Source organism: Macadamia integrifolia, chromosome 13 (genome assembly GCF_013358625.1).
Source record: "Macadamia integrifolia cultivar HAES 741 chromosome 13, SCU_Mint_v3, whole genome shotgun sequence".
NCBI classification, from domain to species: Eukaryota; Viridiplantae; Streptophyta; class Magnoliopsida; order Proteales; family Proteaceae; genus Macadamia; species Macadamia integrifolia.
The window spans coordinates 14276448-14299597 of NC_056569.1; the positions used below are offsets into that span (position 1 = coordinate 14276448).

At 44.3% G+C, this 23150-nt stretch overlaps 2 protein-coding genes across 2 annotated transcripts; both read left to right on the forward strand.

Moving 5' to 3' along the window:
* The first annotated feature begins 1486 nt into the window (after positions 1 to 1486).
* On the forward strand, positions 1487 to 4985 carry LOC122059213. The gene is made up of 3 exons (XM_042621900.1): positions 1487 to 1873; positions 3675 to 3890; positions 4328 to 4985. Exon 3 carries the CDS (start codon positions 4343 to 4345, stop codon positions 4928 to 4930), a length of 588 nt encoding a protein of 195 aa, XP_042477834.1. The 5' UTR covers positions 1487 to 1873; positions 3675 to 3890; positions 4328 to 4342; the 3' UTR covers positions 4931 to 4985.
* A 14262-nt stretch (positions 4986 to 19247) lies between these two features.
* On the forward strand, positions 19248 to 19901 carry LOC122059037 (anthocyanidin-3-O-glucoside rhamnosyltransferase-like). The gene has a single exon (XM_042621744.1). It carries the CDS (start codon positions 19248 to 19250, stop codon positions 19899 to 19901), a length of 654 nt encoding a protein of 217 aa, XP_042477678.1.
* The last annotated feature ends 3249 nt before the right edge of the window (positions 19902 to 23150 follow it).

The following is a 23150-nucleotide window of genomic DNA, read 5'->3' on the forward strand; positions in this document are numbered from 1 at the left end:
GCCAAAGAGGGGCATTTTGTAGATACCTAATTTTGTCACCCTGCTCTAGCTGTGATAAAATGCGTATCTTGGACGAGACTTTCAAATTTTGATCAACAGAGATGATGATTGACTAAGAAAATCGAGAAACAATTCCCACCTATCTGAAAACCCTGGAAACCCCCGTGTGGGAGAGAAGAGGGTCCAAATTTAACTTTTTCTTTACAAAGGAATTTGGTCAAGATGACCATATAGATGGATAGTGCTCAGAAATACGATTCTGACGATATATGGCATGCCAAAATCAGACCGTCGGATTTCCTGTAATCATCACCAGAAAATTCCATGATCGCACGTGTGATGCGCCCACATGCATGCTGCGTGCACTGGCTAGCAGGCTAGCCCGCATGTATGAGGCGTGCATTGGCCAGCTAACCAACCCGCATGCATACTGTGTGCACTGGCCAGCAAGCTAGCCCACACTCGTACTGTGTGCGCTGGCTGCTGTCTAGCCTGCATGCACGCTCCTCTGTTGGCTGCTGCCTAGCCCACAGGCATTCGCCCCCCACTAGCTGCTGCTGGTGCCTCCACTAGCTGCTACTGGCACCCTTGCCTACACCATGTGCATGCTGCCCAGTCGTGTGCCATATGCCGCACATCCCTGCCACTACCTGCACACCATGTGCATATTGCCTACCCTCTTGTGTAGTCGTGTCAGCCATGCTCGATGCACTGCAGCCCAACCTGTGTGCCACTGTTAATGGCCAAGATTGGTGTTCCACTGGCCCAACGGTTGAAGAGATTTCCTTTTCAGCCACATTAATCCAAAAACCCACTTTTTGCTAAGAACTCTCTCTCCTCCCATTAGTCTATAAAACCCCTTTTTACCCATTGGTTAGAAACCTTCTTCAACCACTTTAGTCCAAAAACTCTCTTTTGCTCATTGGTTGAAAATCTTCTTCACCCACTTTAGTCTAGAAACCCCCTTTTGCCCATTGGTTAAAAATTCTCCCTCCTCCCCATTGGCCCAGAAATCCTATAAATACCCCCTCTTTTGGATTTTACACACCAACAACTACCCCACAACCCCCCTTAGGAAGTGAAGCTCTGCTCTCTCTCCTCCTCCCCCCTTTGAGTTTCTTTGGGTCTTCAGAGTGATCTTTGTCAAGATCCGAAATCTTATTTGGGTCTTCGAAGTGTTCTTCGGGACTTTGAGGATCTTCAATCCAAGTTCTTAGTCCAATCCAGTTTTTACCAAAAATAATATGTTCTTTGCCTCCCTCCTTTGAGTGTTTTTGGTTTTTACCAAAAGTAGAAATCCCTCCCCCCTTTGAGGTTCTTCGGGTCTACGAAGAGATCTTTGTCAAGATCTAGAGTTCTGTTCAGATCTTTAAAGTGTTCTTCGGGGCTTTGGGGATCTTCAATCCCTTTTTAGGTCAATCCATTCCTTTCCAAAAATATTCATTCCTAGCGGAAGCTTTGTCCGAGTGCCCTTGGAATCTTTCCAAAAATAGCCATTCCTAGCCGAAGCTCTGCAGGAGTGCCACCTCAGCCTAGCCCTCCCTTAACCTATCCCCAACGAAAACTCTATCAAAGTGCCACCTCAACCTAGCCCTCCCATAGCCTATCCCCGAAAAAAACTCTGTTGGACTGCCACCTCATCCAAAACCTAGAAATAGCCTTCCCTAGCTAAAGCTCTGTCCAAATCTAAATCCGAAAGTAACCGTTCCTAGCCGAAACTCTGCCCCAAATATCATCACAATTAAAATCTCTCAAGAAAGGAAGTTGGAGGTCAATACCATCTTTTCCTGAGCCAGAAGAATCCAAAAGATAGTCCGAACCAATACTAATAAGGGGCCCACCCCTTTTGACCCGAAACAAGGGTTAAGTTCAGGTACAGTTTCTTAACCGAATAAATAGTCATTTAAATTCAGTTAATGTATATATGTGTGATAACTTAGCCATGTATGTGGAATAGGAATAATTGTGAAAAATATTCGTTCTCAAGCATCTAGTAGGAAAATCGGTTGAACTGGGTAGATTGGGTGCCTAATACCTTCCCAATTCTACAACCTGACACTTACCCTAAATCTCTGGTCCAGACCAATTTTCGGGCCCTTTTCTCTGAAAATGGGGCCACCCCCTGAACTAGGCCCATAATCCTAGGTGACGACTCCAAACCCTTTTGTATGATCCCGATCCCCGTATTGGACCATCATCAAACCCCAGTCTCAAATGACAAATTTTACACTCTTGTGATATAGGCCTCCACGTATCTCCAAGTGGCGATACGGTGGTGCAGGGCCCGTAAGTAAAGCACACACGACACACCCCTCCCTCATAAAAGAGAAAAAGAGGAGAGAGGATGGAATCAATGCCAGCCTTTTTCTCCCCCCCACAAGGGAGGAACGTATGCACATACTTCGGCAGCTACCCTCACACTGGAGTGTTAACTCGGCTCAGTTTCTTTATGGACTTTCAGCTCACGTATTGCTTCATCTTCCATCAGTCAGTTTTTAAGTTATGGTTACCATTCGCTCTTCTTCTATTCTTCCTCCTAGCCTTTCATCTGAGGAACCCCTCTGACAGTGTATGGGGGTTTTTGATGCTACTATGTCAGAGCAACCCCCTCCCTTAGCCGTGGTTAGGCCTTTGGAGGGCCTGATAGCTCGGCCAGGCCCTGAGGAAACTTCCTCCTTGGGTGATAGCTCTTCTGACGATTCTGGTTCTAGTAGCAGTACTGGGTCTGAGTCTTCTGAGGCGACCATGGTGTCAAGGGCTGCCTCAGGGGTAGATTCTCTGAGCTAGCCCCCTGAGACAACTATGAGGGAGAGCCCTACTGCCGCGGTGGCCAATGACAGTTCTCTCGAGGAAGGGGAGATCGGGGAGTCCGAGGGAGAAGGCTCGGCATCATCCTTCGATGGGAAGAGGAGACCGACCTCCATTCAGAGTACTATGACCGTGAAGGCCTTAAATTCGATAAGGCACAAGTGCGGTATCCCTGACTATGTGGTGACGAGAGTCCCTGACAAGGGGGCGTTTATAGATATTTGCGGGGACGAGGTGGCTCTATACGCTGCAGCCTTCTAGTGCGGCCTCTGAATTCCCATTCCTGAGCTGGTCTGCTCGATTCTAGACTATTGGGGGATCACACTGAACCAACTGAGGCCAAACTCCTAGCGGGTTTTACTTGGATTTAAAGTCTTCATATCGAAGATTCAGCGCGATGCTACCCTTAATGTCTTTCGATGTTATTTCATCATGAAGAGGCACCATACTTTACCTGTAGGAGCAGAGATGGGCTATATGGGACTTTGCAAATGTTCACCTATATGCCCACATCCGTGAAGAATTGGAAGGATCGGTTCTTCTACGTGGCCATGTCCAGGAATCCCTTTAAGGGTGCTTGGACCAAACCCAACCTTACGAGACCGAACCAACCTCCTACTCTTAGTGAAAAGGATCTTCAGACCGCCTAAATGTGTTTGGATGGGGAGGCAGTGGATGTCCATAACCTTTATGATGAAGACTTCCTTCGAAAGTGTGAGCTCAGCGAAGTCCCAAAGAAGGGTGAGACCCCATCCTGACCTAGGTTCTTTCCTTGACTTGGGTTATTGTACGTATTTTTATAATATTAGAACTATGTTGTTTTGCAGTGGTGAATGTGGCAATTGACCCCTCTAAACTTTCCGCAGGATCAGCACAAGCCCGAAAAGTGCTGGCTGTCGATTAGGCAACAAAGAAGTCTACTGACAAGGGGAAGAGAGTCGTTGATGGGCCAAGTGGTGAGAGAATTGCAACCGCTATGGTTGGTGCCACCAAGATCGCCCCTATAGTGATTGAGCCGCAGGCTGAGAAACTGAGGAGCCCCTCGGTGAAGGGGTTAACTCAGCGCAGTGTGCTAAGTAAAGGTAAGATGGCCCCTCCTACGCTCCTTGTCCTAGCTAGGGTCAAAGGTGGGAGCTCGGGGAAGACTCCTCCCCCTACGTCACCTCATCCTCCCAAGGATCAAGGGGGCCGCAAGAGGCATCGTGAGGATGAGCCACTTGGTTGCTCTGACGTGGAGGGCTGAACTGAATCCTCAGGGGTGGTGTTGATGCGGGCACCCCGCATGGGGCGCAGGCCTCTGTCGTGGGATATGCTTTATGAGACAGCTACCATCACCAATGCTAATGATGCCCAAACCTTTGGTCGTCAAGGGCATCTTCTTATTGATATGGAGCATGTGAGGAACATTCCTAACGTGCAGCTCACTGAGCAACTCTACTCTCATATTGGTGACGTGAGTCATCTTTATTTTACTCTCTTTTTTTTGTGTGTTTACCGAGCTAACCATGTTTTTGTGCAGGGCTACAATTGGTCGATGGAGACAGCTTGTCGATTCGAGCGGATGGTGCATGCTCGCATAAAGACCGAAGCTGAGACAAAAAGGATCCGAGGGAAGCCATTGAAGGTTAGGGGTCAGCTCAAGGTGGCTAGCAAGAATGCCCGTGTTGAGGAAGAGAAGGCCGATGCTACAGAGAGAAGGGTAGAGGTCCTAGTGGCTCAGATGGCCTTGCAACTCCAAGACTTGGTGAAGGCTAAGGAGACACTCCAGGCTAAGGTCACAGAGACCCAAGAGAGCTTAAAAAAGCTGAAGGAGGAACACGCTGCTCGGGTGAGGGCCATGGAGGATAAGCACCGAGCTGAGCTAAAGGTTGCTTTGAAGAATATGGTGGAGGGGTATGTTGTTACTCTGGAAGGGGAAGCGTGGCTAATCGATCTGAACACCACCTCGTTCAACCTCGGCTCAGACACCACGGCGAATTTCGCTCTGTGCAAATGCCCCTCCCTCAACTTTTTTGACAATAAGCATTACATTGCTCCTCCTCCTGAGTCTTCTGTGCTTCCTACTAGTCCAGATGAGCATGGGGCAGTTGAAGTCGCCGTCCCGAGGAAGTCCGATGAGTGAAATAAAGCTAAGCTCTCCCCCACCCCTTCTCTTCCCTTTTTTTGTGGGCATTGATACGTCATCTGTAAACAATCTCTTTCTTTTCTCTCTTTTGTAATCAAGAACTTTTGTATATCTAATTTTTTGGTGTTAATGGAAAAATCTTCTTTGCACAACTTTTTCTTTTCTTTTTTATTCATTCTTTAGTGGCTTGTGGGGGGGGGGAACCGGTTATCTAACAATTGTGCCAAAAGCTGGCAGGGACCAAGGTTAGAGCTCGATCTTGTAGAGGCCGTGGTTGGTGCTCGGTCTTGTAGAGGCCTTAGTTAGAGCTCGATCTTGTAGGGACGGATAAGGGTTACACCTCGGGTTTTTATTGGTCGGTCCTTTGAGCTTGGTCACCCTGCTCTACAGATAAGAGCTTTAATTTTCCTGGCCTGGAGGTAAGGGTTTCTAACGCTTTGCCTTAGAGGTAAGGTCTTTTATTGCCTTAAAGATAAGGTCTATGTATTTGCCTTAAAGATAAGGGCTTATAGTCCTTTGGGACGAAAAAAAGGGCAGGGCCGAGCTGCCAAGCCTTAATGAGTGAATTTAGACCACCCACGAAGACATAAATAGAAGCTTTACCATAATTTGGAGATAAGGAATGAGTTTATCTTTAATTGAATGAATGGATTGCAGGGGCTGTACTGATAAAAATTCTTGAGATTTTCTGCATTCCACGCTCGTTTCACGGTTCGGCCTTCAGGGGTTTACAAGTGGTACGTCCCTAGGCGGATCACTCTAGAAACTATATAAGGGCCTTCCTAATTCAGGCTGAGCTTGCCAACTCCTCGGGGGTCAGAGACTGAAGCCTTCCTCAAAATCGAGTCTCCCACTGAGAACCTCGAGTCTTCACTTTTTTTGTTATGGAACTGTGTCATTTTTTGTTTGTATGCCGCATTCCGGAGGAGGGCCTCCTCACGGACTTCGTCAATGAAATCAAGGTTAGCCCTTAGTCCGTCCTCATTATAGGCCCCTTCAAAGGTTGATACTGGAAGGATGCGTAGTTGACCTCTATTGGTGTTAGAGCCTCCGTTCCCTATGCCAACCTGAAGGGTGTCTCCCTCGTTGAGGTTCTGGCACTTGTCCTGTAGGACCATAACACGCTTAGCAATTGATCCGACCAATTCTCCTTTGCTTGGTCGAGCCTCTTCTTGATTCCCTCAAGTAGGACCTGGTTCGTCTTTTCCACTTGCCCATTTGTCTGCGGGTGTCCCACTGAAGTGTTGCAAAAATTGATTCCATACCCATCGTAGATTTGTCTAAACCTCCGATTATCGAACTGTTTCCCATTATCGATCAGCAGGACTTTGGGAGCCTTGAAATGGTAGGTGACATCATCCCTTATGAACTTTTCCATAGCCGGTTCGGTTATTCTAGCTAGGGGCGAGCCTCTACCCACTTGGTGAAGTAATCAATTACCACAATCAGGAACTTTACTCCTCTACCACCTTTGAATTGGCTAAAGATGTCAACTCCCCACATAGCGAATGGAATTGGGCATATGATTGGGGTCAGCTCAGTTGCTGGGACATGTGGCACTACGACATGTATCTGACACTTGAAACATCGTCGTACCTACTGCATTGCTTCTTGCTGCATCTTAGGCCAATAGAACCCCTGGCGTAGCACCTTATATGCCAATGCCTGTCTGCCTATGTGGTTGCCACAAATTCCTTCGTGAACCTCCTTAAGGGCATCGGCCGCTTGTCTTGGGCCCAAGCATTTCAACAATGGTCCTGAGAGTGATCTCTTGTAAAGTAATCCACCCTGCATTGTATAGCTCGCGGCCCTTCGTTTCACCATTCTTGCCTAGGGCTCGGTCTTCTGGTAAGTGGTTGTCCCTCAGGTAGCTAATGATGGGCTCCATCCAGCCTATCTCGGTAGCGGGTGTTTTATTACAACAGACTTTATTCTTTTGATAGGTGGGATGACTAAGGGCCCGTTTGATAATGTTTCTGCCGTTTCTGTTTCAAGAAACGACAGAAACAGAAATTGTTGTTTCTGGAAACAGGAACAGGTAAGAAGGGTGTTTGATAATTCTTGTTTCTGGAAACAGAAACGGGTAAGAAGGTGTTTGATAAATTCTATTTCTGGGAACATTTCTGACAGAATATGATGTTTATAAGAAATTTTAATGAAATTTTTTAGGATAGACCACATCAAACTAAATATGTCACAACAGTAAGATGAAGGTCCAGTTAAAAGTAACCTAAATGGTGACAGACAAATGGCTTAACATCAAATACTTTAAACTCATCCATGTGTTCTCCAGTTCCAATGAATATAACAGGACTTTTGTGCCTGTGACGCTGCATATAAATGTGAAAATATTAAATTAGAACCTTTTATTTGTAGGACCAAATCCGGTTGTGTTCCTTTCAATGAATAACATACTCTCATCTTCAATATCATATTTACAATGAGAGTTGCAGTACCAGTATTAATCAATGACCAATTTTCATCTTCAAAAAATGTTTGAGAAAAATCTTTAGATGCTATAGGTTATCTTATTACTTGATGAAAAACACTCTTATCATATTCTTTAAAAGAAATTAAAGAAACATTTTCTACTTCTCATCACTAAAAACAGCAATCCATCAACCAACTTCACCAAAACTCCGCAAAGAAAGCACACAACATATAGAACACTATCAAGTACATAAATAAATGCAAAATAATGGGAAAAAATATAACCAAATAATTACAAATTTGGGTAATAGTTCCATATCTCTTGATTACCTATTTCCTCAATGAAATTGGTCCAAAATTGCACAGAGAATACTTAACAAGAGAACTAGTTCTCATTGTAGAGCAGAATGACAACTCCAGAACTTACCATACCTGAGAAAGCTACCTTTTCAAGTATCTTAAATTAAAATAAAGAAAGAATACCTCAGGCAACATGAAGCAAAATGCTGTTCATTTTGATTTAAGTAACACAACTAAAATACAAATAATAATCTTGGCACATATGCAATATTAGTTATCAACAAATATAAGACAAACTATCAATGATGTTAAATCTCACATTAGAGTCTAATATAGCAGTTGCTTAACAGAAAGATATAGAACAAGAAAACAGTAACTTCCATTGAATGGGATCTGAGCTTTAGTTGTATTCTGTTTCAACTGGTCAAAAGCACTAGCCCTGAATGTATCTGCACAAACTAGAGCAGGTTTCCAGCCTTCTTTTGATGATAATATGCATAGGAGCAATATTACTTTACCATAAAAAAACCCATGATTTCCACACCATGGAAAAATTCAGCTAGAACTTCAGTAAACCAGAGAGACAAGACCCATAAAAAGGTTGTCAATATAAACAAATTCTATTGAAATTTAACTTTCATGACCCCCTCCCAGGCAAACTCCAGGCATGAAATCTCAAATACCCTTCAATCTAAGCCACCAGTAAAGAAATCAAAGGTATGGATCAAAGGAATATACAGATATTGGGCTTTCCATCAAGTTCTTGATAGGATTCAACAGTTCTTCAATCTCCAACAAGCTATCTGGGTTATGCCTCTAAAGCCTTGCACTGTTGAAATCGCAGAACACAGAAAACCATTAAATTTTATGGTTGAGGTTCACGAAATTATGACCATCTTTGACTGCGATTCTGACATGTTCCTTTGCCCCTCATGGATACAGAACAAAAGAAAAGAGACAAGAGTCGAGACTGAAACAGGATGCGTAGCAGCTCTGGCCTCTGGGCATTGTGTGCTCCTCTTCTGTAAGAGACACGAGTCGAGAATGTAACAAGACGCTAGGCTGATTCGGCTGATTCGGCTGCTTGGCCTCTCAAGACCCTGACTCATGTTCCCTCCCTGCAACTCAAAAAGGAAAAGGAAAAAATTTAAAGAAGAAGAAGCTTGAGCTCTACAAACCCATTTGCATCCATGTACCAACCCAAACCAGAAAAAGAAAGAGCATTATAAACCCTAAACCCCAAACTCCAAACTCCCGAGAGCTCCAAACCCTTCTTACCCATTTCTTATAGAGGGAGGGAGGGATCATATCTTGTTTTTTCCCTACTAAGAATTGAAGTGGAAGAATCAAAGAGAGAAGCAGAGTCAAATTCAAGATGCAGAATGATGAAGTCATTTGGCAAGTCATCAGACACAACAATAACACAGGCGAATCTTGACTTCTTCTCCTTGCACTGTGAAGAGGGTGACGATCGTTGAAGAGGGTGACGATCGTTGGAGGGAGGCGTACTGTTAAAGAGGGTGACGATCGTGGTTGGTGTTCCACCAACGAGATGAAGCTCCCCGTCATTGGGTACGCAGGAGAAGCAGAGCTCCCCGTCGTTGGGTACGCAGGAGAAGCAGTGAAGGTAAGAAGGTGTTTGAAAAGGAAGGGGGGTGTCGATCTTCGAATGAACAACATAAATTTTCATAGATTTTTAAGTTGGTGTGTCGGTCGATCGTGGAATTGTGCCCCTTTTTTGTTTCGAGAAACAAGCGAAACAAGTAAAACTTGTTTCGTCATTCATGTTTCTTGAAGCATAAATTGTTATAAATTTCAATTTATGTTTCAAGAAACAAGTGGAACGGAACACTTTTACCAAACGGTATTTACGCCGTTTCTTTGTTTCTGAGAACAAGAAAACACAGAAACACGTTTCTGATTACGTTATCAAACAGGCCCTAAGTGTTTTGAGATACACCGTTGTTCCTAGCTCGGCTCTTTCAGCTGCTGCTAGCCTGGAGAGCGAATCGGCCGACGAGTTATCCTCTCTAGCCACCTGGATCATTGTGAATGCTATAAAGTTCTCAGCAAGTGACCTCACTTCCTGGAGATATTTGCATATTCTTTCCTCCTTTGCTTTGTACTACCCATTGACTTGGTTTACCACCAACTGTGAGTCGTTGTGAGCTACTAGTTCCCCCACTAGTACCGATTTAGCCACCTTCATTCCCACTATCAAGGCTTCATATTCCGCTTTATTATTAGTCATCGAGAATGCGAATCTTATTGTGTATTGGATTACAAACTCTTCTGGAGTTAAGAGGATGATTCTTGCTCCGCTTCCAGAGGAATTTCTAGACCCATCTACGTGCAACTTCCATTTTTGGCTCAGCTCGGCATCTTCCTTTTTTTGATCTTCTTTTGCTGGGGTTGCATTCCACAATAAAATCTGCCAGTGCCTGTACTTTGATTGCATTCCTCGGCCGATACTCAATGTCATGCTCACTTAGTTTAATAGACCACACCATGAGACGACCCGAAACACTTAGGCTATGGAGAACTTTCTTCAGTGGTTGATCCTTGAGTACTGTCACGGTATGGGCCTAGAAGTAAGTTTCTGTGCAACTTTCACAAGTACGAATGCCAACTTTTCAATTTTTGTGTAACGTGCTTCTGCGCTCAAGAGGACATGGCTAACATACTAAATTGGGCTATGGTGATTCTTTTCTTCTTTCATGAGTGTTGTGCTTATGGCCACGGGGGATGTTGCCAAATATATCTGCAGTACTTTACCCGGCTTGGGTCGGCTTAGCAATGGTGGACTAACCAAGTATGCTTTCAGGTTATCAAATGTGTCATTGCACTCCTTCGTCTATTCGAATGACTTGCTGGTCTTCACCCCTTTCAGGATTTAAAAAAAAGGCTGGCATTTGTCTCCTGCACGAGAGACGAATCGGTTTAGGGCTGCAATGCTGCCTATTAACTTCTGAACCTCTCGTATGTTTCTTAGGGGTTGTATCTCTTGTATGGCCTTAATCTTTGACGTATTTGCTTCTATCCCCCTTTCGAATACCAAGAAACCCAAGAATTTTTAGGAGGTCACCCCAAAAGCACACTTTGTAGGGTTCAGCTTCATCCTGTTCTGACGCAGAACCTTGAAGGCTTCATTTAGGTCAACAACATGGTCTCTACCTTTGCCACTCTTGATCAACATGTCATCGACGTACACCTCCATGTTTCACCCTACCTGCCTTTGGAACATAGAGTTTACCATCCCTTGGTAAGTAGCCCTCGCGTTCTTTAATCCAAAGGGCATCACTTTGTAGCAAAAGTTTCCTCGGGCAATCAAGAACGTGATTTTCTCTTCGTCTTCCTTCTTCATTCAGATTTGATTGTACCCTGACTACTCGTCCATAAAGGTGAGCATTTCATGGCCTGCCATGGAGTCTATCAAGGTGTCAATCTTCAGCAGCAGATAGCAATCTTTGGGACATGCCTTATTCAGGTTTGTATAGTCTATACAAATTTGCCACCTACTATTTGACTTAGGAGCCATCACAACATTAGCCAGCTAGGTAGGGTATTTGATCTCCCTCACAAAACCTGAACTTAATAATTTTTCCACCTCCTCATCTATTATTGCTTGTCTGCCTTGGGCGAAATTTCTCCATCTCTGTTAGAATGGCTTGAAGCTTGCCCCAATGTTGAGGCTATACTCGGCCACTTCTCTTGGGAGCCTTGGCATGTTTGATGAACTCCATGTGAACACGTCTGGATTATCTTGGAGGACACTTAGAATTTCCTTTTGGTGTCACTGACTTAGTAAGGCACCAACCCGTACCGTCTTCGTTGGATCAGTTCGGCTCAATGGGATGGTTATCAACTCCTCAACTGGCTCAGCTTAGTGTATTTTCTCCTCGCCCCTTACTTCAGCATTCACTATAGGGCAAGCCAGGCCTACGCAACAACTTTTCATGGCTTTCATGAAGTTAGCATAATACTCTCTTGATTCACGTTGGCTTGACCTACATTCTTCGATCCCATTTGTGTGGGGAACTTAACCTTCATATGCTTTGTGGAAATGATTGCACCTATGTTGTTGAGTCTTGGGAACCCGAGAATAGCGTTGTACGGGGAGGCCATCTTCACAACCATGAAATTTACTATTATGGTGGTTGTTTTTGGATCATGCCCGATGGTCACTGGCAACTCAATGGTTCCCTCAATTTCTGATGGGGAGCCAGAGAACCCATACAATGGGGCACCTATAGGTTTCAGGGCATTTGCTCCCAAGCCAAGTTTTTGGAATGCCTCGTATGCCTGGGATCAATAACACACCAGTGTCCACCAACACTCGGTGGAACGGGCGGTTAGCGACGACCAACTGGATGACGATTGCATCATTATGGGGCCAATTCAACCCTTCCAGACTAGGATCTGATAAGGTGATGACTGGATCCATCCGAGCTATTTTTGCAAGTTGTTCGGTGATGCACACAAAACGGGCATGGGCCTTTGCCTTTTGTACTGACTCTGAGGTAGGTCCTCCCAGGACTGTCAAGATGGCAGGTCCTGTGGGCGGTTAGCCTAGAGATCAGCTAGTTTTGCACTGAGCTCAACTTTCTGGGGGCTTAGCCGGGCCTCATCTGGGCCTCTCTGTTGTTCTCTGAATTTTTGCTTCAAATATTTGTTCAAATATACAGCCTTAATGAGTTCATCAATTTCCCTCTTCGGAGCTTTACAATCCTCCGTGTCATGCCCGTGATCCTTGTGATACCTGCAGTACTTGTTGGGATTTCTTTCTTCGAGTTTTGCAACCATTGGCCATGGCCATCATAGAAATTTCTGGTCCTAAATCTCCATCAAGATATTGGTTCTTGTCCTGTCCAGCTCGTACCTTTCTAGGGCATCCCCTCGGTCTGCTAAACGATTAGGCTTGTTTTTCTTGTATTCCCGATCTTCCTTGGACGCTAAGCTCTCTTTTTCTTAGGTTTGGGTTTCTCCACCAATCCCTTGGCCACCAGTACATCATCCATGTTAGCGTACTGGTTACACCTACGTAATAAATCTGGCATTGTTGCTGGTAGGTCAAGAGCCAAAAGATCGTACTAAGTTTGGGTGAGTAATCCCATTGCATAATGAGCTATACGCCACCCCATCTGGTAGATTCTTCACCTCTAAGGCTACCTTTTTGAATTAGGAGAGGAATTCCCTAATGGGCTCACCAGTTCTTTGCCTCATGTTCATCACGTTATTGGGTGTCTGGAGTTGCCTCATACTTTCCTGAAACCTCACAAGAAACACCTTTGTGAGTTCGTTATAGCTTCGTATGCACTTGGGTCTTAGGCTGGACATCCACAAAAGAGTTGCATCTTTCAAGGATGCTACAAAAGCTCTGCAGAGCGTGACCTCTAGCTTAGCATGTGCTGTCATGGCCGAGCTATAGTACAATAGGTGATCAGATGGGTCTATGGTCCTGTTGTATGTCTTGAAGGTGGGTACGACAAAATTCCAAAGAAGCTTTACGACCATTATCTCGTCTGATAAGGCATTATGGGCAGGGGATACTGTCAAGCTCAGTGTCAGCTTTTGGAGGCTCTCTACCTTCTCTGCCAGCTGTTGGAGGCACCTTTCTAGGTCGTGCTTCTCTTGATCTTCAGGGGGCAGTCGCCACTGGCGAGGGTGGACTTCCATGTGGTTCCCTCCCGTGGTTGGCTCGATCACTACACAAGATTTGGCACCTGGGGCACCTGTGGGACACAGGTTCAGTCTTCATTACATGGTCGAGTGTGAGACGGCTGACCACTACTCGCCTCTATAGGAGGGTACCCTGACTCACAGGCTGAATGCCTGGCACTTCAACTGGGCTCAACGGGAGGGGTCGCGCTATTGTCATGTGACCTCCTCACACGTGGTTGTTCGTTAGGCTCAGGCTGAGAATTCTGCAATGGCTCCTACCGGTTCTTGTGCCTATGAGGGCTAGTCGAGCCAATGCGACTTTGTCTAGGTGCTGGGGCAATTCTATGGCCTGCGGGCGGATCTGGCAAGGTCAATCCAAACTACCTGATGAATGTCCTCAAGAGGTTGTTGGTCTTGAGCATCTGTCTCTATAGGTCCTGGATTTGTTCAGTGACCTCCACAGGCTCGAAAACAGAATAGTTCCTCATGGGATTGCCTTGAGTGGCCATTTCCAGTGGCCTTGTCGTTGACCTTTTCTCATATGTGGCGCCTACCACCGGAGGCAGCGTCGGCCCCTCCATTGGTGTAGGATGCCCCAGTTCCACTATAGGAGGGTTTGCAGTGGTTCACAGATGTCAAGACCATCGGGATCGAGTCTTAGGGGCAACAGGAGATACGACTCGATCGCTGTGCAAATATATTGGTTTCTAAGGCTTTTTTTTTCAAGTTTCCCACGGATGGCGCCAATCTGATGTGGTAGGATTTGACCGGGTGATCTTCCTTGCAAGACTGGGAGTTCCACGCTAGTCCTGCACAAGAGAGCAGATAAAAGAGAGATGGGCTAACCCGACGGGGGACTCTCCAATGCCTAAGTCAGAATTTCTCCACACCAGTTACTTAAGAGGATTTTGTGTGAAAAGAGTGATCGATCCCTTCTCTGGGAGCTTACCTTGCTATTTATAGGTTGTGAACCCTAAGGTCTCGCTTGCGAAGAGTCTAGCTTTGACTACCAGTCCACCTTGTCTGATCCTGAGAATATCCTCAGATTTCAGGAAAGATCCTGCGGATATCCTCCTTTCGTGAGCATCTGGGACTCTTGAGTGAGCGTCACTCCGAGTTTTAGTGGTGGTTGGACTCTTGTGTGCAACTCTTACGGTTAGTTCCTAGTTTCCCACATTCTGCTTGTAGTGTTGTAGTGGGATATGGCTTCTGCTAGTTCGTGGCCACCCTGGAGGTTGTCGAAGGCATGAGCTAGGCCGTATGGGACCGAAGAGAGAGCCCGGCCCCTAGAAAGACCAAGGCAAGAGCTCGGCATCTGGGAGTCCGAGGTAATAGCTCAGCCCTTAGGGGCCCGATCTTAGAGAGTCCGAGGCTAGAGTTCGACCTGGATATAACCGAGGTCAGAGCTCTGCCTGGATGTGACTGAGTTGGGAGCTCAGCCTGGGCACGATCGAGGTTAGAGTTCTACCTGGATCTGACTGAAGCGAGAGCTCAGAGCTCGGCCCAGAAGTTTGCTGAGGTGAGAACTCGGGAATGTGGCTTTGACTTGCTTGTGCCAAAGTGGTGGTCCGATTTTAACTCATCACTATAAAACAAAAAGTTTAATGAGAGGCAGCCATGGAAGGAAGGGGATCTGCTACTTTGTTAGCTTTTTTCTATAACGACTGAGATCTTTGTCTGACTCTTTAATATACGGTTGTGCCGCCCCATGATTCCCTTTTTGGGATTTTTTTTCATTGCCCATTACGTCTATGAAAGTTAAGGAAGAAGAATGCAACTTCCTAACAAGTGTCTACTTGGCAAGATTAAGTGCAAAAAGACCATGTTTTTCTGTACACCCTCCCAATGACGTGTATCTGCATCAGAACGTAGAGTTCTCTTTCTTCAAAGTTAAATAACTTAACTTTTTTTTTTCTTTAAGAAAGAAAGAAATTTTCATTGATTAAAACATTCCAAAATATTTACTTTTATCCCTTTAACTAAAAACCCTATATTTTGTGCATTGCCATACAAACCAATTGCCTAAACCAAAACATCACCTCATTTGAAGGTGTGAAACAAAAGTTGACCATTTTGATCAAATAGAACACATAAACAAATAGAGATTGATTGTTCTATGCTCAATCACATATTTTCAGAATCATTAGTAGTTGTATCTTGATCGAATCACACTGTACTTCCATTATGTCCCAGTCACAATCTTTTGCTATCTTCAACCCATGGGAAACTTTGATACTTTCTATTGTCATTAAGAAATTAGTTGTAAAGGTGTTAATAGATTTTCTTATTGACACCCCAAAATAGGAGAGAAAGTACATGCGGAGTTTCACATTCTCTCTCTTGGTTTGTGTCTTGTTGGTCTCTCTCTAGTGTGTCCACATCCTCTGCAATGAGCAGTAAGCTGCAGTGAACATCGGATGACTGAGAGCATCTGGGCACACGTCCGAAGAAGCTCCTAGCCACCCCATACTGGTGCGAACAATTTTACACCTCTCTAACCACCCCCAGCTAGAGGCAAAATTTTGGACCACCATTTAAAATGCAATTTGTTTTTTAAATAAACCGAAAAGAAAAAATCTCTTTATAAAGTTCCCTCTAGTAGCAGTGTGAAATAAATACTGGTCAATTTCCTCTCTCTCTCTCTCTCTCTCTCCATTATTGTGTTGAGTCTAAAAAAGGTGATGGTGATTTGGACGGAGCATAGCCGGGTGCTTTTAAGAAGCCTAGCAAAATCATGGCCCATGGGCATCTTACTCAAACTTAATATATGGTTGTGCCACCCCGTGATTCCCTCTTTGGGATTTTTTCATTGCCCATTACGTCTATGAAAGTTAAGGAAGAAGAATGCAACTTCCTAACAAGTGTCTACTTAGCAAGATTAAGTGCAAAAAGACCATGTTTTTCTTTACGCTCTCCCAGTGATGTGTATCTGCATCAGAACGTAGAGTTCTCTTTCTTCAAAGTTAAATAACTTAATTTTTTTTTTTAAGAAAGAAAGAAATTTTCATTTATTAAAACACTCCAAAATATTTACCTTTTTCCCTTTAACTAAAAACCCGATATTTTGTGGATTGCCATTCAAACCAATTGCCTAAACCAAAACGTCACCTCATTTGAAGGTGTGAAACAAAAGTTGACCATTTTGATCAAATAGAACACATAAAAAAACAGAGATAGATTGTTCCATGCTCAATCACATATTTTCAGATTCATTAGTAGTTGTCGTATCTTGATCGAATCACACCATACTTCCATTATGTCCCAGTCACAATCTTTTGCTATCTTCAACCCTTGGGAAACTTTGATACTTTCTATTGTCATTAAGAAATTAGTTGTAAAGGTGTTAATAGATTTTCTTATTGACACCCCAAAATAGGAGAGAAAGTACATGCGGAGTTTCACATTCCTTCTCCTGGTTTGTGTCTTGTTGGTCCCTCTCTAGTGTGACCACATCCTCTGCAATGAGCAGTAAGCTGCAGTGAGCATCGGACGACTGAGAGCATTTAGGCACACGTTCGAAGGAGCTCCCAGCCACCCCATACTGGTGCACCTCTCTAGCCACCCCTAGCTGGAGGCAAAATTTTGGACCATCATTTAAAATCCTTTTTTTTTTTTTTATAATTTTAAATAAACCAAAAAAAAAAAATTCTCTTCATAAACTTCCCTCTAGTAGCAGTGTGAAATAAATACTGGTCAATTTCTTATCTCTCTCTCTCTCTCTCTCTTCACCAAGGGGAAAGGCACAAGTGAAAGGGGTAGGAGAGATTCTTTTTGTGTGGGCCATCTTCTTGCCTGCTCTTGTCTATCTCCTCGGGTTGTATAGCCTTAAGAATCATACGACTGAGAGCATCTAGGCACACGTTCGAAGGAGTTCCCAACCACCCCATACTGGTGCAAATGATTTTACACCTCTCTTGCCACCCCTAGTTGGAGGCAAAATTTTGGACCAAAATTTAAAATCTTTTTTTTTTATTAAATAAATCGAAGAAAAATAATCTCTTCATAAAAAATCATAAAAGGATGAAAAATCTTTGGTGGATTCTATTTAAGGAAAAAAATCTTTAACGGATATTGGATTTTAGATCCTCCCATATCTCGCATCAGGGATCAAAATCCTCTGTTTTTCTCATCCCTATTTTTCCTTGTTTTGCTACATGTAGAACACGACACGTGGACAACAAAGGATCCAATGGTCAAGGTTGGGTGAGGATTATTACATCCGGTGCATTGGTCTTAAAGTTGTCCACGTGTCGTATTCTGTAGGTAGTAAAACAAGGAAAAACAGGGATAAGAAAAACAAAAGATTATTTTCCTCGCTTCAGTGGCTCACTGGCCTGGCAACAGAATGATGGAAGATCCCAGGGGTAGCTGCCAATTGTCATAGATAAATCCTAGGTGCCTTTCAGACCAGGACAGCTGTCGTTGCGTTGCGATTGCCAGAGATCACGTGGAATTAAATTGACAGGCCCACTTAAGCATCTGAGAATTCTTGTTTTCCTTACAACTAGGGGAAAGAGGCTCTCAAACATAGAAACCCCAAGCCACAGAGAGTGAAAAACTCATCACAGTCCAGCTTCCAGCCACCCTCTCGATCACGATGCATACGGCCACAGAACACTGCGACAACAGTCGGGAGGCTCTCCACATAGCCATGTTCCCTTAGCTTCCTTTTGGCCACATTAATCCCTTCATCCAACTCTCCAATCAATTGGCATTCCATGGCTTCACTGTCTCCTTCCTAGCCACCCGTGACAACATCCCCAAGATCAAGCCATTTCTCCGGTTTCCCGGTCGAATCCAGTTAGTCCCCCTCGATCTACCACCACCACCACCACCGACGACTCAGATCCCAACCCGTATTGACTCGGACTTGAACCCAGACTCGCCAGTCTTCAAGCTCACTCAACTCCTCATGGCAACCGACTAGCTCCAAGACCAGGTAGAAGCTGCTCTGAGTCAACTCAATCCGGACATCGTCGTCTACGAGTTCGCCCACTACATCCCTTCCATGGCGCATGCCCTCGGAATAAAGGCAGTTTTCTATTGCGTCACGAGCGCCACCGCCGTCGCCTACCACCTTGTTCCCGCATGCTCTAACCAAAAAGATCTCACTCAGCCACCGCCCGGGTTTCCACCTACTGGCGTAGCCCTTCAAGCCCACGAGGCCCGACAGCTTCTTTTCGCTTTCATGGGACCGGATGGATTATTGTCACTCCACCAGCGAGTAGTCATGGCCATGAAGGATGGGACATGATCGTTCTCAAGTCATGTGCAGAGATGGAAAGCAAATACTGTGATTACATATCGGAGCAATACAAGAAACCAGTAGTTAGGGGTGTCAATTCCTAAACCAAACCGGTAAAACCGACCGGACCGAACCGATAACAACCCGGACCGAACCGAAGCCTTATTGGTTCGGTTCGGTTTCGAGTATTGTAACCCCAAAACCAAACCGAACCGCACTGAAAACCGGATGAACCCAAAACCAAACCAAAACCGGCTCAAAACCCAGACCGAAACCGAAACCAAATCGGTAAGAAACCGAAACACTCCAAAATTCATTAAAAAAATCAAAATTTGAATAGTTTTGTATACATTTGTATGGAAAATCGAATCCAAACTAGACCAAAAACCAAAACCAACCCGGTTACAAATCGATTTATGAAACCGAAGTTCAACAATTCATCATTTGGTTGTTTCCTAATGGCTCCATACCGGTTTAAAAAACCGATCCAAACCGAAATGAACCTAATAAATCCAAACCGGTACCAACCCGAACCCAAACCGCACCGAAGCAGACACCGGACCGAAATCGATAAATCCTTAATGGGTCGGTTTCGGTCACTTCCAAACTCACACCGAAACCGGTGGAACCGGACCGAAACCGCACCAACCCGGACCGTTGACACCCCTACCAGTAGTGATGGCCGGTCTAAGTTTGAACGAACCACAAACTGATCCCCTGGATGAGCGTTGGGCCGGATGGCTCGACCAATTTTCGGTTGGTTCGGTGCTTTTTTGCTCTTTCGGTAGCGATGGTGTTCTGAGCAAGGAGGAGCTGAGGGAGCTACTTCTTGGGTTGGAGGAGTCAGGTGTGCCGTTCATGGCAGTTCTTAAGTACCCAAACGGTATGACGGAGAGCGAAGCATTGCCGGAGGGGTTGGTAGAGAGGGTGAAACAGCGAGGGTTGATCCACAGTGGATGGGTTCAGCAGCAGTTGATACTAGAGCACAAGGCCGTGGGAGGGTACCTGTGCCATGCAGGCTTCGGATCGCTGGCAGAGGCGGTGGCGAGTGGGTGTCAGTTGGTGCTGTTACCACAGAAGGGAGACCAGTTCTTGAATGCAAGGCTGATGAGTAAAGACCTTAAGGTTGGGGTGGAGGTGGAAAGGAGAGACGAGGATGGTTGGTTCACTAAGGAGAGTGTAAGAGAGGCCGTGAGGTCGGTAATGGTGGACAAAGAAGGCCCGGTTGGGAAAGAAGTAAGGGCCAATCACTGCCGATTGAAGGAGCTTCTCTTGAACAAGGAACTGAATAACAGTTATGTAGACCAACTGCTGGAGAAGATGGAGACATAATAACAAAATAAAGAATTGAACCTGAGACCATGCACCTAATCTATACAATTTTTAGTTCGCCCTAACCATCTGGGCAATCCATGAGTGGATATAGAATAAATAAGAAAACATACACACACTCACACAATGCGTACGACATACGATAAGATTCGATCTCACGACCTTATCTCTTGGGTGCCGACTTCACAAATCGAAACTACCACCACTAGGTTATCCTAGTGTTCGTCGGACCCACAAATTCTTGTATCTTAAAAATTCACGATATATATTATGAAAAAGACGAGGATTTTTTATGTGAAAAGAATAAAGAAGTTTTAAGAGTTTCTTTGGGTTCACGATATATGTAATTTTTGCAAAAAGTTGCCTGAGAAACCAAGGCAGAGTAGCATACCTTTCCATCTATCAATATTGGTCATTTTCATGTTAAACCTAGCAGCGCACGTAACTTTTATCTTTAGTGGATTTTTTCAAAAAGATGTGCTGGCTTGGAAGCCACGTGGTCAAATAATAATCCCTAACCTCGAAAAGAAATGGTTTAGTGCGGGTATCCCCTCGTTCAAAGTGAATTGACCGACCCACCCCATGAAATGGGAAAACACTCTATTGATGTCCACACGTAAGAGGTGTACTCTCCTACAAGAACACTTACACTAAATAAAGAGGGAGAAAGAATTATGTATGTCTATTGTTTGCCACGTCCAAACACAGCCAAAGATTTTAGTGGGCTGTTAAAAGACCTCTCCACCCCTGAAAACAAGTGTTGTGTATATATAATCTGGGCATGGTGAACGGTTGAAGGACAACATTACTATTCCCAAAAAATAAAAATAAAAATAAAAATCTTTAGCAGAGAAAAGCAGACTCTCCCATATCCACTACATAAATCTCGACAGAAATTAAAAGTCACAGAGAAAAGCAGGAACAATACTAGCAGCAAAACTGCCTTCAAAAGCTTTAGTAGCTTAACAAAAATTTGTGAATCTTTCTTGGGGGTATTTGCCATGGATAAATCCCATATGCCTTTTAGACTAAGACAATTGTCATATATTGCGATTGGAATAGATCGTGGAGAGTTAAATTGATGGGCCACATAAGCACCTGAGTATTCCTATTACCCTTTACACATATATAACTAGGGGTGCACATTTGGCTTGGATCGCCCGAACTTTCCCTGAGCCCGAATAGGAGCTAGGCTAAGATTTCTAACCCTGAGGGCGGGTTAAGGTTGGGCCGGGCTTAGGTCAAGGCCTAGGCCTAGCTCAACCCAACCCTGACTTTAACTCTAGTTATATAATATGATTTATAATGAATATAATATGTTTAATAGTTATGTCGACTGCCATATTATATATTGGATTAAAGTAGGTATTGTTGGTCTCATCTTGCATAGATGTAAGAACCCGACCTACCCTAAGAGAGAGTTGGTTGAATTTTTCAAGCCCTGGTAGGGCTGGGCTAGGCATCGACCCAATTAAGGGGATGTACAGTTGGGTTAGGGTTTTCATAAACCCAGCCCATTTGCAGGAGTATATATAACCATGCCACAAGGATGAGGCTCTCAAATAAAGAAACCCAAGCCCCATAGACGGAAACACTCACCCAATCTAGCTTCCACCCAGCCTTGACCACGATGCCTCTAGCCATTGACACTGCAACAGTGGTAACGAGCTCTCCACACCGCCATGTTCCATTGGCTCCCTTTCAATTACGTTAATCCCTTCATCTAAGTTTCCAATCAATTAGCTTTTCATGGCTTCTTCGTCTCCTTCCTAATCACTCGTGACAACATCCTCAAGATCCAGCCATTATTTTAGTTTTCTAGTCGAGTTCAGTTAGTCCCCCTCAATCTGCCACCACAACCACCAAGGATTCAGATACCAACCTATACTAACTTGGACTTGAACCCTACTTTCCAGTCTTCAAGATCACTCTACATCTCATGGCCACCGACTTGCTCCAAGAAGGTAGATGATGCTTTGAGTCAACTCAAGCCATACATCGTTTTTCCTACCAACCTGTCCCTAAAGGCGGTTTTGATCTATTGCGCCACAAGCACCACCGATTTTTCCTACCACCTTGTCCCTAAATACTCCACCAAAAAAGATCTCATGTAGCCACCACTCAGTTTCCCACCCATCGGCGTAGCCCTTCAAGCCCACAAGGCCCGACAACTTCTTTTCTCTTTCATGGCACTGGATGGAGCTCTCTCACTCCACTAGTGAGTAGTTATAGCTATGAAGGATGCGGACATGATCGTTCTAAATATGATCAAATATCGTTATTACATATCGGAGCAATACAAAAAACAAAGTGATGGCCAGTCCAAGTTTGAATGAACCACAAATCGACCGCTGGATAAGCGTTGGACCGGATGGTCATCAATTTTTAGCTGGTTTGGTGCTTCATTTCTCATTCGACAATGATGGTATTCTGAGCAAGGAGGAGTCAGGTGTGCCATTTATGGCGGTTCTTCAGTACACGAATGGTGATGAGAAGCAAAGCATTGCCAGAGGGGGTTGGTAGAGAGGGTGAAACAAAGAGCTTTGATCCATAGTGGGTGGGTTAATAAAAGCTGATACTAAAGCACAAGGTTGTGGGAAGGTATGTAAGAATATGAGAGGAACCTAATGACAAAAAATCGATTGCGAAAATTAAATATTTTGGCCTACCTCCTTTTGGTCCGTAGTATCTTGCCATCAGCGAATATTGGTGAGAGGCCTCTTGAAGCTTTACGCCCTCTCTTTGAGAATTTGGTGTGAGCAATAATGACTCTAATTATTGTAGAGACAATATAAAAGCCAAACCCAATCAAATCCTAATTCGTAGCCTCATACTCTAAGCCAATCTCTTTATTACTTCTTCTCTCAAGTCTTTCCTTCTCAATAGGACTGAGACAAAATTTTCTTATAATAGAAAGAGGGACTAGAATCCTTATGGGTCTTAACTACCCTATCCCCACCCATTATGGTAAATAGATAGTTATATCCAATTATATCACCTTAATTTAATATTTAAATTAAATATCCTAAATTATTACCTATGTGGCAATGTAAGGCCATATCAGCCAACATTCTCCCACTTGGCCTAGATTTCCATAAGCGAAACAGATGATTAAGTTCCAAACTTTATGTAAGGCCATACCGAACTCAATATGATGGAGAACCTTGCATTCAAGCTGAAAATTTTAACTCAATGAATCATGGGGTTCCAAGTTTTCAATAATTAACTTTTTCCTTCCATATATCATAA

Coding starts and splice junctions, on each gene's coding strand:
- LOC122059213 (XM_042621900.1), top strand. CDS start 4,343: ATGGAGACAGCTTGTCGATTCGAGCGGATGGTGCATGCTCGCATAAAG.
- LOC122059037 (XM_042621744.1), top strand. CDS start 19,248: ATGGCCGGTCTAAGTTTGAACGAACCACAAACTGATCCCCTGGATGAG.